The 17,980-nt window shown below is 49.3% G+C and overlaps 7 protein-coding genes across 7 annotated transcripts; 3 read left to right on the top strand and 4 right to left on the bottom strand.

The window, feature by feature from the left end:
* Positions 1-660: 660 nt before the first annotated feature.
* On the top strand, positions 661-2,318 carry J4E82_006109 (uncharacterized protein; the record flags this gene model as incomplete). The annotated part of the gene is made up of 2 exons (XM_051732369.1): positions 661-913; positions 967-2,318. The coding sequence occupies 2 exons, from the start codon at positions 661-663 to the stop codon at positions 2,316-2,318; spliced, it is 1,605 nt and encodes a 534-aa protein (XP_051587944.1).
* A 400-nt stretch (positions 2,319-2,718) lies between these two features.
* On the top strand, positions 2,719-3,146 carry J4E82_006108 (uncharacterized protein; the record flags this gene model as incomplete). Its single annotated transcript, XM_051732368.1, has 3 exons — positions 2,719-2,755; positions 2,806-2,898; positions 2,950-3,146. 3 exons carry the CDS (start codon positions 2,719-2,721, stop codon positions 3,144-3,146), a joined length of 327 nt encoding a protein of 108 aa, XP_051587943.1.
* Positions 3,147-3,220: 74 nt separating this feature from the next.
* Positions 3,221-5,206, bottom strand: J4E82_006107 (uncharacterized protein; the record flags this gene model as incomplete). Its single annotated transcript, XM_051732367.1, has 2 exons — positions 3,221-5,084; positions 5,130-5,206. The coding sequence occupies 2 exons, from the start codon at positions 5,204-5,206 to the stop codon at positions 3,221-3,223; spliced, it is 1,941 nt and encodes a 646-aa protein (XP_051587942.1).
* Positions 5,207-6,166: 960 nt separating this feature from the next.
* J4E82_006106 (uncharacterized protein) lies at positions 6,167-9,355 on the bottom strand (the record flags this gene model as incomplete). Its single annotated transcript, XM_051732366.1, has 9 exons — positions 6,167-6,772; positions 6,824-7,168; positions 7,470-7,589; positions 7,760-7,806; positions 7,859-7,935; positions 7,989-8,605; positions 8,658-9,046; positions 9,100-9,238; positions 9,293-9,355. The coding sequence occupies 9 exons, from the start codon at positions 9,353-9,355 to the stop codon at positions 6,167-6,169; spliced, it is 2,403 nt and encodes an 800-aa protein (XP_051587941.1).
* A 787-nt stretch (positions 9,356-10,142) lies between these two features.
* J4E82_006105 (uncharacterized protein) lies at positions 10,143-11,141 on the bottom strand (the record flags this gene model as incomplete). The annotated part of the gene is made up of 2 exons (XM_051732365.1): positions 10,143-11,077; positions 11,129-11,141. 2 exons carry the CDS (start codon positions 11,139-11,141, stop codon positions 10,143-10,145), a joined length of 948 nt encoding a protein of 315 aa, XP_051587940.1.
* A 1,123-nt stretch (positions 11,142-12,264) lies between these two features.
* On the top strand, positions 12,265-13,184 carry J4E82_006104 (uncharacterized protein; the record flags this gene model as incomplete). Its single annotated transcript, XM_051732364.1, has 2 exons — positions 12,265-12,958; positions 13,021-13,184. The coding sequence occupies 2 exons, from the start codon at positions 12,265-12,267 to the stop codon at positions 13,182-13,184; spliced, it is 858 nt and encodes a 285-aa protein (XP_051587939.1).
* A 2,691-nt stretch (positions 13,185-15,875) lies between these two features.
* On the bottom strand, positions 15,876-17,672 carry J4E82_006103 (uncharacterized protein; the record flags this gene model as incomplete). Its single annotated transcript, XM_051732363.1, has 1 exon — positions 15,876-17,672. The coding sequence occupies one exon, from the start codon at positions 17,670-17,672 to the stop codon at positions 15,876-15,878; it is 1,797 nt and encodes a 598-aa protein (XP_051587938.1).
* Positions 17,673-17,980: the final 308 nt, after the last annotated feature.

Here is a 17,980-nt window from a genome sequence, read left to right as displayed (position 1 = left end):
ACGTGTCGCGCTTGGTCTACTTTTATGGTATGAGATCGTGTAGGGCTGCTTTGAGGCTCCAACTGACCGCTAGAGTACCGCCATGGCTGATCGGTGCGCTCCAAGCTAATGCGATCATGACGGAAAAGATCCCAGAACCTGGCTAAAGCGCCTTCGAGACCGTTGACATGGTGGAGACTTTCTGATGTCGTCGTGTACTCAGCTTCGAGAGATGTAGATGCCCGCACCTACAAGGGCCTAGCGCACAACGCTATCGGCGTATAGGGCGTGGTTTGTGGTGGAGGATGGGTGACTCCCCCGGTTGGCGAATCCGACGGCAAACCTGCAAGCGCATCTCTCAGTGCATCATCCATGTGCAGCCTGCAACCCTTCTCATCACTTATCCAGCCCTGGTACTGTGCCGCTTGTAGATGACTCAAGACAGGGCGTGCCTGATTGTTTTGTATAAGAGAACCTGAGGCCCACTCATTCACAGCCCTGGAATACAGACATCTTATCTTCACTCGCCACCAAGACTAGTCTGATCGCTTCCTATTCGCACTACCCCAGCTCTCCGCATTCGGGACGTCTTATCTGAGGATCACAACCCCGCTTTTCGTGTGACTATTCCTTGGCTGTTGCTTTCAGCACGCTGGTCTTGAGACACGCGACATCTTCAACATGCCTTCTTCATCGAGCGCGTCGTCGTTTGCGCCGCCAGACAGGATGCAATCACTTGGGAGCCAGATTGGTTACAAGGTTCGCAACATCTCGCATTATGGCGAACCAACAATTGCGATCGACCTCAACGAGACTGGTGGCCACAGTCATAAGTTCATCACAAGCTATTCTTCGATGGATACTATCGAAGGCACAGTCACTATAACCGCACCGCACGACATTCGCTTTGAGGATATCGATATTGCATTCATCGGTAAGAGACGACTAGTGTTTTGGGATTAATGGTCATGACCTAACGCAGCACAGGTACAAGCCAGGTATACGTCGACAGGATGACAACCTCCCCCACCATGACTGGGCGGACAGAGGCAAAGCACCGGTTTTTGACTCTTAGACAACCAATAGACGAATCAAACCTCCCCACTCCAAGAGTATTTGAAGCTCATAGAGCTTACAAGTTCCCATTCACATTCACCGTCCCATCGCAACTACTTCCAAAGGCCTGTTCACATAGTGTAGCCTCAGACCACATCCGCGACATGCACCTTACGCTTCCACCGAGCATTGGAGATCCTGATCTTGCTGGCTTTGGCAGTACATTACTCGATGATCTTGCACCGGAGATGTCAAAGATCACTTATGGGATTCAAGTCAAGATCGCGCAGAACCGGGGATCAGAAGGCATGACGCTGCTTTGTGAAAAGTTGAAGAAAGTTCGCGTCAAGCCAGCTTTTCCAGAGCAGCCTCCGCTGAACATTGATCACAACGACGAGTACCGATCGCGACAGGAGAAGACAGTCAAGAAGGGTTTGTTCAAAGGAAAACTAGGAACCTTGTCAGCGAAGACCGTACAACCGCCACCCCTTGTCATACCAGGCGCACGCACAGAAGGAAGATTAATCACGACCATGGCCAAGTTGATTCTTCGATTTGATCCGACAGAAGAGACCAGCACACCACCGAAGCTCGGCTCGTTGTCGACGAAAATGAAGGTCTTGACCTACTATGCATCACTTCCCCGACAGAATCTCCCAGCACGATCAACCCTTGGCTTCGACCTATCGCAAGGACTATACTCCGAATATGTACCCCTATCGAACCTCTGCATTGCTTCCGCCCAATGGGAAAAGCACGACTCGGCACAAAATCCCAGCCCAGAAAGCCTAGTCAGACGCGATTCCGGCATCAGCGACTGCTCAACTATGAGCGAAGCAGAGGAAGCCTTCGCAATGGGCATTCTACCTGCATCCAAAGACTATAAGCAAGGCCTGTTCTATACCGCTCAAATACTCGTTCCGATCACCCTTCCCACAACACAAAACTTCATACCAACATTCCACTCCTGCCTCATCTCACGCACATACACACTTGCACTGCAGTTTTCCGCCCACGGCAGTTCAAGCATACATCTTAAGGTTCCCGTGCAGATTTGCGCTGAAGGCAGTGACACTGGTATCGAGAATGCCAGGGCCAGGAGCGTGGAAGAGACTGCCTTAAGGGCTGCAGCTGACGTCTTTGCGCCGCGCAGTGTTGCGCCTCCGAGTTTCGAGACAGCGAGGAGCGCGAGTGTTGGGGCGAGAGACGATATGCCGCCTGGATATTCAGCGTTTGCGCCGTCGACTACGAGGTATAGTGTGAGTCACTCTATTATCGCTTGAATATGTTGTTACGGCAAGAACGGTCACGACGATGGGAAGAGCTTCATTGCGCAACAAATTGGCGACGAATGAGACATGTCCTTGATACAAATTGATTTTGGTTTCGGGCGTTTGGCAGAAGTGGTACCAGGAGTTTTCGTCACAATCGCAGCTTACTCTCAATTCGAGTAGCTTCTTTTCATTACTAGATCATCAACTAGATACCCAGTATACCCAACAATAAACATAATACATTGAAATCTCATTGGTCGTTCTTGCCTCCGCCATTACCCAGGTCATAGATCGTGTGATGATGGCTTGGCGTGTCCGTGCTCCTCGCGCAGTTTCCCAATCACCCGACTCAGTCATCAGCACAACATCACCCAATCATCGTTCTTCATCAAGACAATCAAACTCAACAATGGCTGAGCATCCTTCTTTCACATTGGCAGGCTTGTGTAAGTGCTGCAGGGGGTCTGCGTATCCAGAAGCTGACTGAAAGATGCAGTGGCTGTCGGAGGAACCGCGGGTTTTCTCCGAACACGCTCAACACCCAGTCTTGTCGCTGGACTCGGATTAGGTGCTTCGTATGCTTTTGCAGGTTAGTACTCCAGCACATGTGCTTGTGACATCAGCTGACTTGCGATCGAAGGTTACCGCATCAAGCAGAATCAGGACTACGGTACTGAACTCGCGCTTGGCAACAGTATCATGCTGCTAGGTTCGGCTATTCCACGCATCATGAAGACGGGCGGACGCGCACCTGTACCGATCGCATTGGGTGCGACCGGTGCGTTGGCGACTTATTACTACCAGAAGAAGGTCCGCGAGTTTAGGTATGGCGTATGAGGAGGATCAAGGCTCCACCAAGCGAGGACTTGCATGAGGACGACGACCATGTACGATTACGCGGGACACCTTTCCTATCCTGCTTCACTTCTAAGTATCAACACTCCACTCCCGTCTTTTTCCACTGAGTACATCCTCTTCTGTGCCTTCTTCTCATCTTCAATGCTTTCCAACTGCGGAGTTTGCTGCGCAATCATCATCATACCGTCAAGCTCCACCCACGGACCCGGCGCCATCCAGTACCGCAACGTTTGATACATGCCAAAGCAGAAAGTCAGCAGCACAATCACGAGAATGGCGACCGCTGCCCACTCCCATTTCAGACGCGGACTAGATCCATACAGCTGCCACTGAATGGGGTAAGATGAGATTTTCTCCTCGAGTCGAGCAGGCAGAGACGACGGGAGAGGAGACCAGTACTTATTACTCGTGCTGAGAATATTCTGCAACAGTACACCAAAGATAACAGACAGGCCCATGGCGTCGGAATTGACTACCGGATCAGCGGTCTGCAAATTGCGGCTCATGAGCAGAAATTGGGGTAGCAGTCCTGTCGAAGGGACCAAAGGCTCAAGTCTCGGCATGACGTCGTGCGCCTGACCCCCCACACCACGGGCAACATCCAAGTCGCTTGTAATTGCTGGTTCGTACACGATATTTTGATGCCATTCAGCACCATACCCGTTGAAGCTGAGATCAAGGCTTTCACTATCAACAATCCACACACTGACCGCGTACTTTCCATGCCGAAAGGTGCTGGAACACACGGCGCCAGTAAAGCCCAAGGAAGAAACTGGTCCAAGGTCGATTGAGATTACTGCTCCAGACGCGTCGTTCTCAGTTGGCGGCTGAACGTCGATCGAACCCTCCGAACTTGAGGAGACAATTGGCGTGCAGACTGTATTGAGCACTGGCAGCACTAGCGTCAAGTTACCGGTCCAGCCAATAGACGAAGATGTCGGTTGATGTCTCGTCTTCTTGAGCCAGTCATAGATATTCGTTATCTGCCCATCATCCGCTGATACCGTCTCGACTACTCCATTGGAACGACCGAAATCGGTATTGAGCGCGGTCCAGCGCTTCCATGGATCTCCGTCCAAACGGTAATCGTAAACATGTCGCCAACCTTTCTGACTTTCTCTAACCGTTGACACCATATGCGTTAAGCCGACAAAAGTAAGAGAAGCAGACATGCCAAGCGCCCAGTCCCATAGAGGGTAGCCTTCCCCTCCGATGTTTGATTGACCGACACCGACCATATTCTCCCAGTCCACGCCTTGCAAAAGCACTTTGGGGTACTCGATATGCATAATTTTTCGATCGCCTGGCGTCGTTCCCCATTTCGCTTGCAAGTTAGGGTACCATCGCTTCTTCGGTATTGCAACAGTGTTGATAGCGAGACCTTGCAGCATAACCGAGACAGATACGCAAAGACAAAGAAACAAACGAAATACGCTTCTCCAACTCCATCTCCAACTCGACCTCCGGCCCCTTGTGATGAAGCTGGCAACAGTCATCCAAGGCTTCGTCAACTCATCCTTCAATCCAAAGTCATTGTACGTCGCACCGTGTCTATCGCCCACCACAGCAGGAGCTCGCGCCATCCAGACTGTGAGAAGAAAAGACGCCATGTACTCCAGAGAGCTCACCAGGATTACGTCCAGACTTTTATTGAAGAAGCCGAGGAAGGCTAGCTTGAGATCCGCGTCCACTTCTTCACCGAACACACGACTGAGGCCTATGGAGATGTATGTGCGCGTTGCTCCGAGTGTGATTCCGGCAGTAATGATGCCAGTGGCGACGATGCGGATGGTTATCATCCAGTAGTCGAAAAGCTTGAGTTGCGGTCGCGTTACGCTCGCAGGACGCCGTCTGGCTTCGAGGAATGCCGCATTGGCTTTAAGATATGTCGCGTTGGCAGCCGCGGCAACTTCCTTTCTACGTAAAGTCAGTATTGTTTACTCACAGCTACCAGATCATTACATGAGGATTGTCAAAACTGCTGCTCCGTAGTCGCGCTTCCTGCGCGCTATTGTCTTTGTCGGGGCCTTTGAGGCCATGCTGTTGGCCTTTACACACGTCGAACTCGAAACATTTGGAATACGTCGGAAGGCTGTTCACCCGCAGTTGTAGTTGAAATGAGAAGGAGGTTCGTGGCCGACGCGTCTCTCACGTTACGCGAGCATGAGGCTGAAGGATCAATAGGGTGGAGACGTATGCGTGTTGGCCCCATGCATGATAGCCACAAGCTGCACGTATGCTCTTATCTGTGCGACCAGAACTGCGCTATTTCCACCAATCACGGACTGAAAGACGATATGGTCATTATACAATTCAGGCTACATCGAAAAGAAGGTGGAGGTGCTCGGTTCCGATAATCTACCAACTACAAGATGGATCAATGCTGAATAACTCCACATCGGGCGCCATCCCCGAAAAGAATCCGTACTACCTCCAACAGATGTCAGTATCGATTTGCAGATCAGCGGCTCACGGCAAGGTGGACAAGGGAACACAACATGGCGCTCACCCCAGGGGATGGAGATACCAGAGTACTACCCTCATTCAGAGACTAGAGTAATCTTTTCGAGGCCGTATTGAGACGACCGCTCTCACAAAGTGCTTTCCGGATCCATCCATAAGAAGGTGCTGTGTCTTTGAGTTCTAGACAGCATACTCCTCAAAAAGGGGGAAATAAAGGTTCTACCATCGTTACCATAACGCGATGGATTCCACGTAGGACGCATACTGTGGAGATCTGAAGACCACGGTGCCGTATAGGTCGACATCGTACGGCCGTAAAGAGGCGATCAAAGAATCGAGCGCAGCAGAGGCGCGTGGCAGAAGCCCAAGGAAACCCACGAAGCATCCCACGACTTGGAAGAAAAGTGCATCGAATGAAAATCCACAATGTTCATATGTCTACACTACCTAGATCGGAGCGACTGGATAAATGGTCTTGTATTCCGCCTAGTACGGCTTAGTCGCGAGCGATTTATTAGATGATACATCATCTCTACTTAAACATCTGGGTTCTGGCGGAAGAAATCTTCCAAGCTGGTTTGCTTGACATTAGGAAATCGAGCAACATCCACTGGCTCAAAATCCCAGGACCGACTCGGAATATGGACCTGATAACAATACCATATATACTCGTACCACTCTTTCTTCTCGTACTTGGCTCTCGCATCGTCCAATTTTGCCTTTGCATCCTCAATCGTTCCTAAACAGTTGAGAGTGACATGCCCACGGCCACCCGTTGCCGCTTTGTACGCACTGGCAATGTCTTCCGGCGAGGCCTGAAAGCTCTGGACGCAAACGAACCCTCCTTTGGCCGCATCCGGAGCGGTGATTGCCTCGAGCGTGTAGTCGGCAATGTTATCAGCCGTAGTGTAGCGCGTTTGAAACGTCGACGGCCCGTAAAAATTGAACGTCTTCGATTTTGGGTCCCAATCGCGAGGGCTATTCCTGAAATACCACTCCACGATCGCGCCGGTAAACATGTAAATAGGCTTGATCGTCGAGGTCAATTCGGCCTGGTGAGCGAAAGCTTTAATTATGTCGTAGATTTCATGACTTCCAGGTGAGAGGTTCCAATCGTAGTTCCAGGAGCTGGCATGGAAAATCTGGATGGGCCCTAATCAGTCTAGTTCTCAACATTGTGTTGTATATCTCACCTTAACACCGGCACGCTCAGCTGCTCGCAAAAGCAACAGTTGCGTTTCTAAGAACATTTCGGGTAAACCGGCCAAAGCGCAAATGATGGCATCGACGCCCGCAACGGCCTTATCCATTGCAGCAATATCGTGCAGGCCAACCATGGGCTCAAAGCCTTCGAGCTGATCGTGTACTTCCTTCGGAAGCTTCCTAGCACTGCGAGCTAGACCTCTGACCTTGTGTCCCCGAGCAATCGCAGCCTTTGCACAAGGGAGACCGACAAGGCCGGTGATCCCAGCGATCAAGATAAGCATGTTGGTTGAAGCGCGGCGATGATTTGGGAAATTGGATGGAAGCAGTTCGAACTGTTGGAAGGCTGTATCTGTTCCTTTTCACAGGATATGTCGACGACTAAATAGTCAGAATTGTTCCGAGATCGCTACGTCACACCCTCTCGCTCAATGCCTGAGCCCGAAGGCCGAGAGCCAAGAAGATACGTACTCTCACTAGTAGTCTGAAGTCGACAGCCAAGGAGATCTACTGTGTCTTGAAGCATTACCGAGGCGCCCGCTGTCTTTCAGGAATCTCGGCAGTGACTTCAAATCAGTCATGATTGGAGATAGCAGGTGGCTTTCGTGTCCTATTTAATTCTACATGTGTGACTACTATCAGGCTTTTCTGCGTGTCGCTGGCCTTTGCTGGTGTCGTGAAATCCTTAGCGAAGACGTTCTTCTTTGAGGGGAAGGGGTGGTTTGCTTCCACGTAGTAGTCACTTTTAGGTGAACACTATTCTGTAACAGTACAGGTTTTGATGAGTCACTATTCTAGCTACTGGTTATAAGACATCGTTTACCTCGAGGGTACATAATGAAATAAACGACTTGCTCCATTTCCTTGTCGGTAAATCCATGTAAGGTCGATACTCTAGCGTTTGGAAAGCGTTTGAAAAACCTTACAGTAGCCGCACGAAGCTCCATTTGCGCCAGATTCAGTCCAATACAGACTACTGTTATCAGCGATTATGGTTAAGGAGTAAATGAGGGTAGGTGGTATACCTCGAGCACCAGCACCAAATGGCATCCAGGCGTCTTTCATCTCTTTTGTAGGTGACTCCCATCTCGAAGGATCGAATCTAGTCTCACGTTATCTCCTGGTTCTCGATCATGGTGTTGGAGCCTAACTTACGTCTCGGGATTGGGGTATATGCTTGCATCTCTATGCATACTGTACGACTGGGTCTGCACAACAGTACCGCCAGGCATCCAATACCCATCAACGTGAGCTCCGCCCTTTGGAATGTCTCTTGGTAAAGGGGCCGGCGCGGAACCAAAGACTCTCAAAGTCTCCTGGATGACTTGAGACAGGTACGGCAACGCCTTCAGTTCTTGGTCATTGTAGTCAACGGGCAAAGATTTAATTTCCCCAAGAAGTCTTGCCTTAATCGAATCATCTCGACAAACGGACCATGTGAGATAGGTCATAGTAACTGAAGTCGTCTCGCTTCCAGCTGTTATGTAAGCTTGCGCGTTTGATATCATTTCAGCTTCGGGCATGCTCTCTCCGACTGCCTTGACAAGCTTTGTAAACAAGGTAGGTTTCGGATTCTGTGGTTCGGCTTCCATGGTAGTCTTGTAGCGATGAATAGATTCTTCAGCGTAAGATACCATGCGCTGTGTTGCTTTGTGAGCTTGAGAGAAGAATGGTAGCGGGACGTACGAAGCCAACTTTACGATGGAGGGGAAGGCTAAGCGAACGCTGTCGAAGGTAGCATTCGCACGAAGATCTTGCGTGTATTGGTTTTCCTAGTGATGTGTTAGCAATCTAGATCTGGCATCCAACAAAAAAGGTCTTCACCTTGCTTTGTTCCAGCATACGGAAACTGTCACCGAAGGTTAATTCTCCAATGACATCAGTTGTGAAAAATGTCCACCACTTTAACACGTCTGCTGCACCACGCTTCTGCATCTCCAGACCAATCTTTTCGACAGCTAGATCAGCTCGTGCTTTCGCGACATGTTCTACATCCTTCAAGTTGGATTCTGAGAGCGGTGCAGATAGAAGGCGTCGATTCCGGGAATGAAAATCAACATCTCGAGTACTGAAAACGTTGTGGGACCCGTTCCCACCTTTCAGCCGCTCATACAACTCTGATTTCAGAAAAGGGTCCTTGAAAGAGTGTATCTGTTTGGCCCCAGAGACGGAGGCAATGTCAACTTCGCGAGGACTAATGCGCACAACTTTGCCTAGAGTCACAAGTAAGCTACATATCCGTGGGCTTCGAATTTGATCTACAAACCATATCTTTCGTGAAGCATGTGAATGTAAGCGGATTGGTTTCCATAAAGCCAGTGGTAGGTTAGAACCGCCGACGTCCAACGCGAATACCAGGGGCCAGGAACGCGCGAAAGAGGATTCCATAAACCCTTGGTAATTGTCTAGATACTCGCCGTTAGAACAGTTATCTCTCTTCTCGATAGATAGTATCATACAATCGATAGGAAAATGATGCTAGCTATGAGAAGCCATGTAGTCGTGCTTAAAAGAAAAGGCATGGTTTGTCCGCTTTGGATCAACATTAGTGTGTAGAGTAACAAATCAACAACAAAGATAGTTCAAGTACTAAGGTTTGGTTGTATGAGCTATCCCATCGTTATCTACCCTTCGCATCTACTTCAGGGTGCTTGTTGTGACGTAAAGCCCAAGTCGCAAAAGCCCGAATCGCGAAAGGCCAAGTCGCGAGAACCCCATTCTCGGGAAGCCAAGTCGCAAGAAGCCAAGTCGCGAGAGACCGAGTCGCGAAAGTTTATGTAGCGAAAGCCCGAGTCGCGAAAGCGCCTGCCACTCCCTAGGTAGCCTTGAGCCCTACTACCACGAATGCTGGTCTCATATGGATTGCAGAAGACCTGCAGCTCGATGCTCTGAGAAAAACTGCAGGATGTTGGAAATATAACTGACTTAATGTCATCACTCATCTTTGGCGCACTGGATTAGCGCCGTTGCACATGATGGCTTTCCCTGCCCAAGTGACTCGATTCTACAACAAACATTTCGCTCGTTCTCACCATAATCTACTGGATCAATTACAGATTATAAATTTTTGACTATGGCTCACAAACCTCCCTTCGTGGTGCTTGTGAGCAGTCGTGCCCATTTGGTCTCCGGACACGATAGCGTGGCAGGGTCCTGCAGCAACAGCTATTCCCGTTCTCAAAATATACCCCATACAGTCTATATAAAGTCTGTAATACTCTTCCGTAGCTAATGCCCACCTGACTGCCCCAAACTAAGGGAACCGAACCTCGACTTCTGCTTCTAATAACGGTAGTTTCAAACTTAATCTCAGTCTAATCTAACGGCGGCGAGATGACCTCGAGTGTTGTTAGAAGATACTCCAACAGCCAATCCACCAGTTACATATAGAATCCTCTCTGACTGCCAATAGCCAAATGCTACCGACGATGCAGATCCTAGGAAAGGAGAACTAGCCGCTATACGCTGGGTTTTGTTCGCAATGTCGACCTCGACGATCTCGTTAGGACCGTTTGTAGCTATCCAAGCGTGCGAACCCTGAGGAGAGATCGTGAAATCGTCGCCGTATGTGATGTTTGTCGCGAGGACCTCGACCGCGCCAGTAGCACAGCCAGTTTCAAGAGATATCGGGATCCTAGCAAACAGCCCTTGGTCTAGGCTTGTGAAGTATAGTGCTTCATCGTAAACGTGAATGCCGTTGATGCCAACACTTATACCCGTATCAAGGGGATCAAACTCTGGCTCTTCCAAGACGATGTTGTAGTCTCCGGTTTTGACGTTCAGCTTGTACACCGTACCGTTCGCCGAGTCGGAGATCAAGAGGTTGGAGGTATCGTTCGTGGACAAAGTAGTCAGGCCGTTTAGTTGTCGTGCCGTACAAAACTCCTTGATCAGAGATGCTTTTGTCTGATGAGAGGTATCTCCAGAAGGTGTAACGGTAGAGTTGCGCAGGTCGATCTCCCAGACCGCGTTCGAACAGGCGGTTCCAGTCAGGTTGGAGGAAACAACGTAAAACAAATCCGTCTGTAGCTCGGCGATACCTAGTATACCTGTGAAATTGGGTATTCCAGCAACAGGTACAGGCAAGTAGCTAGCGTTGGGCGAGATTTGGTACAACAAGGAAGAGGCAACAGAAGTGACAAGGACTTCGCCGGTTTTTCGGATCGCAAGGTTTTCGAACGTAGGAACAGTCGGGACAACGTCAACGAGTGCAACATCGAAGTTTGGTTGGGTGTCAAACTTGTCTGTTGATGAACACGTTACGAGTGCTCCTCCAAAGAGTAAAAAAGCCAGACTTTGCGATAACATAGCTGTGCAGACTTGAACGAAGATAATTGCGAGTTAGGACTTTTCTGAGAACGAGCAGATGCGTGCATGTATATCAGTGATTCTGAACGTTCCGCGATACGTACCTAAGTAACATCTGGCAGGCCCATGTTGCAGTAGAATCACATTCGAATTTCTTTCCAGCTTCGGGGACACCTAAAGTCCGCCCGGAATTAGAGTGTACGGTCAAGGTGGTAGCTTTTTTTCTTACCACCGACTGCACGGACAAGCCGATCGCTTTGAGCAAGCTATCCACTGCTGCCGAGACTATATGAGAATGGATATGGGTCTTTGGGTCCGCCGGAGTTGTGAACTTTGTAGGGCGACGGTCATTGGTTGACGCGAACGAGAGCGAGAGCGAGAGCGGTTCTCGCAAGGACAAATGTTATGCAAGCGAACACTATTGTGGCTAGTTGTTTGGTATCCTGGGCATCCGGCAAGCCCAAGTGGATAATTCTTGGCCATCCGCTGTGGGGATAGATCTTGGCGTGTCTTCGATGACCAATGACGACAGGCCAGAGCTTTCAGCACTCACCTGGGCATCGTGCGACATCTCAAGAAGCTAGCTAGCATAGCAATGCACCTCTCAAGGTGACCTGATCTAGGATCGAAGTATCGCCGTTGTGCAAGTCAAGACCTTGCCTTACTGTCTGTCTGATCTACCTTTGTAAAGCGAGCATTGCCATCTTGATCCCTAGTGTTCTTAGTCTCTGGAAGCACTGCATTCTTCACTAGTGAATTAGTGCCCTGCGTTCTCTATTCTACTCCTTCCATGGTCTATGGACTGACTATGACACACGATTTGCCCCTTGGAATAATGTTTGGGTGGCTTGGTTTCGATCTACATTCGAGCAAGCAAAATTCTCTTTGCTGGTTGACGTAGCACGGCGATTGAACGGCGATTAGAAATGACTAGACTTCCGCCCAATGCTTCTGGAGTTAAGGCCAGCTAGCTCCGCTTACTTGTAGAACTATCCTAAACCAATCTGTCTATACATATACATGTGCTTCACAGGAGTCCTTGAGTCATTACTCAACATTGAACGGACCGATCTCGTTCCTCAAGCAAATTACCGACCAAATCATACCTAGGTTTTCAACAATAATGGCCTTTCCACCTTACACAAAGACATTCCACAGAGGCTCCTATGCCGGGATTGACCCTTCTCGTCCTGAGCTCTCCACATCAGGAAAGGTTGTTCTTATCACAGGCGGTGGTTCTGGTATTGGATGTCGCATAGCCCATGCATTCGCAACTTCTGGATGCAAGAAGATCGCTATCCTTGGACGAACTGTTGGCAGCCTCGAGAAGACCAAGAAGGAGATAGAGGGAGACCATGCTGGCGTGACAGTTCACACAGAGATTGCTGATATCGCTGATACCGAAGCGGTCAGCAAAGCATTTGAGGGCGCTTCTAAAGCCTTGGGCAAGATCGATATAGTTATTGGTAACGCAGGTTACTTACCGGATACGAAACCCATCGCGCAAGCAGATACCGAGGAATGGTTCAGGGGGATGACAATCAATGTCAAAGGCACCCTGAATCTTACCAAATCTTTCCTCCAGTGCGCCGCGGAGAAACCGACATTCGTGCATGTATCAACCGGCGGATGCCACATTGAGCCCATGCCTGCAAACAGCGGGTACGCAGTAAGCAAAATGGCAGCCGCTAGGTTGATGGAGTATTTCGCCTTCGAGAACCCGGATGTCCGGGTCCACAACATTCACCCTGGTGTTGTGCAGACAGAGATGTTTCAGAAAAGCTCCGAGCTTGGTATGGAGTTCGAATTTGATGACAGTGAGTTGTCCAGTCTTTTTTGTATTGGAGTGAGGCCGAACCTGTGCTAACATATGGTGTAGTCGAACTACCAGCGTCCTTTGCAGTTTGGATCGTCAGCCCCGAGGCAGAATTCTTGAAGGGAAAGTTTGTCTGGTCGAACTGGGATGTTGAGGAGTTGAAGGCTAAGAAAGAGCAGCTTAAATCCTCGCAAGGTCTTACACTTGGTCTTCTAGGGTGGCCTTAGAGATGCGCTTGTGTGTTGTCGATGATATCGTACGCATACTTGATGCCTTTGCGCTGTTCTGTATTGAGATTTGTATACTACCTCACGGGTATCTTATTCAGGCTTTATGCTACTATCATGATGAGCATCAAAATTCGACCATAGAACTGACACGACTATCTTGTCTCCTTAGCGGAGTGCTGTCTTGATCTAGCAACGACACAGTTGAACTCATTACCTGATCGTCCGTATCGTGCGTCTTCCCGTCATCAAACCGGAAAGTCACCATGATCTTACGGCTAGCAGCCACCATCGTACTTGCTTCCATCAGCCCTTCCACCTGGTCACCACCCGTATCTTTGCCAGAAGGCTGTATCGGCAAAGCTTTGGCGTCTCGTGGTGCGATATCCTGGCCGTAAAAAAGTAGCGGCAGGATGCTTTCTTTCCAAATCGGTATACTGTGCCGACGTCGCCAGTTTGTGATGATCGTCCACATGGAGAGGATGAATGTGACGGAAGTAAGGCCGATGGGAAGGAGTAGCCATTTTATGCGCATTGAAACACAGACTTTAGTTTCCCATGCTTTCCCTTGAACTAAGTCTACGTCTTGGGCCGAAATGCCGTATTGAAAGCGAAATCTGTTGGTCATGGCACTTGCGATAGAATCGAACATGCTCGTGACCATGTCAAGGGTTGTTATTTTCGTAGTCAGCGATTGGAGTATTGAACCCGCACCTACATTGGACATGTAAGAGTCATAAGGAGGCTCATTCTTGGTGCAGATCCGATATTCGTCACAGAAACCGTCGAAGATATCAGCGTTCATGACCGTGGCGATTGCCTTAACAAACTTCGCATCTTGCCGATAGACGCACTGCTTGGGCCAAGTGACGTTGAAAGAGGTAGTTTTCTCTTGACCGAAGTCAAGTAGAGATAGATTCGCTGTCTTGTTCATGATATCCTCAGGCAATTTATCCCCGACGTAGAAGGTACGTTCGCCTACTTGGCAGGGCTCTTTTATTGATGCATAACTGAGATTGTTGTTCGTGTGGGCGTTGAAGGTTTCGATATTCCCCTCAAAGTTGTAATGAGCAGTTTTGTTCTCATCAAAGTATACACTGCGGGTAGCTGAATCGATGCGCATAATGTTAGACTGCGTCTCTTCCTCATGCAACTGGTTGTCTTTGACAATGCTACTGTACGTACGCATGCACGGGTACAGACTGCAAACAGATGCAGTGATGGGAAGATTGAATGAAGTTACGAAGGTTGCGTTGACATATGCCCATCTGGATGCCTCTCTGGCACTATCTGTTAGTAAACCTCCCATCCAAGTAAGGTCTGGAGTTGGCCTCATCGTAGACATAGAAAGGTTGAGAGAAATTGTTGAGAAATTTAATCCGTTAGGCAATTTGAGGAACGCCAACGAAGGATGGTCTGAAGTCGGTATTCCTGCTTGTAGCACAAGGGACGTCACATCCGTACACGTGTTGCACATTGCAACAGTCGAATGCGCAGTGCGGTTATCGTCGTTGAAGATTGTGTCCTGAGAGCGCCCAGAAATCAAATCACCAAAAGTACAATTTCCCGTGGGACAAGTCATGTTGACCTGGTTCTCGATTCCGTTGGGCGATACGACACTCGATATGATTCCGGCAATAATTTCTGGCTGGGGGATACCCGATTCCGGGAAGACCATTCCATCTCCTGGTACCCGATGCGGGAAAGGGAGCGACGCGCTGATTTTCGAGCCAGGGACCGAGCATGGTGCTATGCCGCTGGCTTGCTGGACGCAAGGCCCCACCAAAAATGACGTGAGTAACACGAGTGTCGCCGTAAGTGTTATATAGTCCTTAAACAGAACAGTCGGTACTAGAAGCATCGCGCCGTATGCTCCTCGGCTACCGTAATCGAATTGCTGTAGGTCTGCTAATGGTCGGGGTTCTTTGACGCTGTACCAGTCCCATTTCCTTTGCGATATGATTTGAGCCACGATGATGACAAGTAGAGCTCGAAGCATTGTTGAAAGTAGCGCAAGAAGAGCGTTGAGGTTTAAGTTGTCACCCCAGTTCGGTACCGGCTTGCCATTGTAGAATGCCAAAACGCCCGAAATCAAGGCAATGAGAATAATCGCAAGAGCAACAGTAAGAGCTTCCAGGGCCCAGCTACGGAATATATGGTAAGACCGCATGATGTAGGTAGCCAGAGGAGTTAGGTAAATAGGAAGTGGGATTAGGTGAGATATAAACGGAAGGCGCAATGTTGCATTCAAGAACCGGCGGGGAGATTATTGAACTACTACGAAAACATTACGCGAGCTGACTTTGTCTTAAATGTTTCGAAGGCTGAACTGCAGGGAGCTGAGCTGCAGGAAGGCTGAACTGCAGGAAGGCTGAACTGCAGGACGGCTGAGTTACACCACTTTCAGAAAAGCAAAGTTAGAAGTTCTCATTCGCTGTGTGGTCTCGCCCCCACCGAGTACGAACCAACCAGAAGTGTTTACCGAAACGCTGCAAAGCGTTCTCCTAACAATAGAAGGCGACGGAGAATCCATGTCGGACTACCTCTTCCACGCTTACTTCCTCTTGTCTTGCAGTCGACTCATTACATCTGGCATCTACACTCTTATACTTGATCCTGTTCAAAGAGCAAACACACGATCTAACCCCAAATCCCTGTTGCAATTATTATCTTGAGGGCAATCATCTACGATTACGGCGCCAACTTTCTCATACCCGGCGGTGCTGGTGCCTTCCAATCACCATATAACTGCCACCTCAGCCATCCCCAACGAAGTATAACCTTTTGATAATAGAAATCAGTGTCTTCCATTTCGCTCTCTAACACATACGCTTCAACCATCGATTCCAGACCAGCAGCCCTACTGTACCCCAGAACTCCTAACTCCTTCATGCTGAGCTTGCCATATCTGAAGTTTACCGTAGTCTTGTCTTCTTCAAAGACAGCATGGAGAAGCTTGCCGTAACCGTCGATCCAGAAGTCGCAATAAGGATTCATCTGATTGGAAAGAGCTGGGGCGAAGTTTGTGCTCGTTTTTAGGGACTCGGTATGCTCTTCGATTGTCTCTTGTATGATATCGGAGAGGAGGAGAAAGAGTTGTCGCTGTAGCTTTTTCATCGAGATTGTAGTGATTTGTTGGGGTGCGCCGGTACTTGGAGGCGGAGTGAGCGTCAAACGGATGATGGATTCAGGATGGAAGTGCGGATAGGTTAAATAATACATCAAATGATTGATGTTGACTCGGACAGCCGAGAGAGCAATCACCTCTGCAGGCGCGATCTCCAGTATGATGGTTTGTGTGTTGTACTTTCTCAAGTGCTCAGCCATTCTATAGAACCCTTCATTACCGCCACGCATGATCATGAAATCATTCACCTTCTCGAATTTTCCAAAATCTGTGATGGCTTGATCGCTAGTCAACTTCAATGTGATGTTGTTCAAGCGCATTGCAAGTCTCGATAGATCGTACACGTCGAGCAAGCCTGACTGGGAGAGACTGGAGTCGAAACCATGCATAGTGTGCTTAGTCAAGTCAATGGTAATTCCATCTGGGTTATGCAGCAGCAATCCTGCGATGCGCTCTCGCACGTCTTCTGGTAGAATTTCGAATGAGCGGCGCTTCTTCTGCGCCTTCCATTGGACTGTTCTGCCTTCGTCTAATGCAAGGAACGGCCAGAATACCCCTCCTCCAAGGTTCATACGTATGCAACCCTGTCCTACCCGATCCAAACTCAACTCAACGTTGACCGAATGAATAAGGCGACGGGAAAAGCAATACTTTCGGAGGTCGAGGACGTCTTGTACGGCAAGAGTTGTAAGCAAGTTGTTGAGTAGAATCGCTCCGTCAGTGGCCGCCGCCCTGAGAATCTGCTGACCTTCCAGCGTTCTGCCAGTGTTCTCGAATTTGATGACCTTGCTGAGATCGGGATGTTCCCATACAATACGTAATATAGGCAGCAAATCAATCAGCTCGTAATCACCGTGGCATCCGTACCACGCACACATGGCGTCGACATCAATGACGACTTTCGTGAGACGGAAGATTTGCGGTCCAATGTTTGTCAGCCATTGACCAGCGTAGTTGATTTGGAGATATTCTTGGTGCTTGTGATCCGTGCCGATGCGGTAGTCGTGACGTGTCAGAATCCTGGAGAAGACAAACGTGTTTCCGCCGTACATAATCCCAGAGGCTTCCTGATATACTTGGCGACAAGATAACATCAGGCCGAGTCCCTGGTGCAAGTCAGGCCAGAACTCTTCGTCAGTTCCAATTTCAGCCTCATATGCGTCATAGTATTGCTGTAGGCCACTGTGGTAATTCTCCAGGTTCCGACATGGCAGATGAAAAGCATGCGCATTATGAAGTAGAACTGAATCTTCGCGTTTGAACAGGTATCCGTACACCTGATTGCGAATCTCCGGGGGTAGCGTAGTGAGAAACGACACCTCGGATGGGTCCATGGGAGAGGACCTAGCTTGAGTCTGCATAGCGTTGGAATTGATCGATTGATTGCAGTGTTGAAAGTACGATCGGTGGGTTGAGCGGCAATGGAAAGTTGATAGGTGAGGCTTGGTATACTATATAGGCAGGAACGAGCGCACGGACCGAGAGTGTGTGTGAATCCGCTCCCGAGATTGTGAACTATAACCAGCACTCGGTGCCTATAGTGCGACTGAAGCTCAAGTCCACTATCACGCAAGTGAGCCGATCCTCGAGCGACTTCACAGGAAAACTTACTCACCGCGTCGTTTCTCCTAACGCGTCTCGACACCCACGGCAGTGTCTGCGCGTCGAG

This window comes from Alternaria postmessia (assembly GCF_024291825.1).
Source record: "Alternaria postmessia strain BMP 2775 chromosome Unknown scaffold_34, whole genome shotgun sequence".
In the NCBI taxonomy this organism is placed as follows: Eukaryota; Fungi; Ascomycota; class Dothideomycetes; order Pleosporales; family Pleosporaceae; genus Alternaria; species Alternaria postmessia.
Note: the sequence above shows the minus strand (reverse complement) of the source record. Positions and strands in the feature narration are given on the sequence as shown.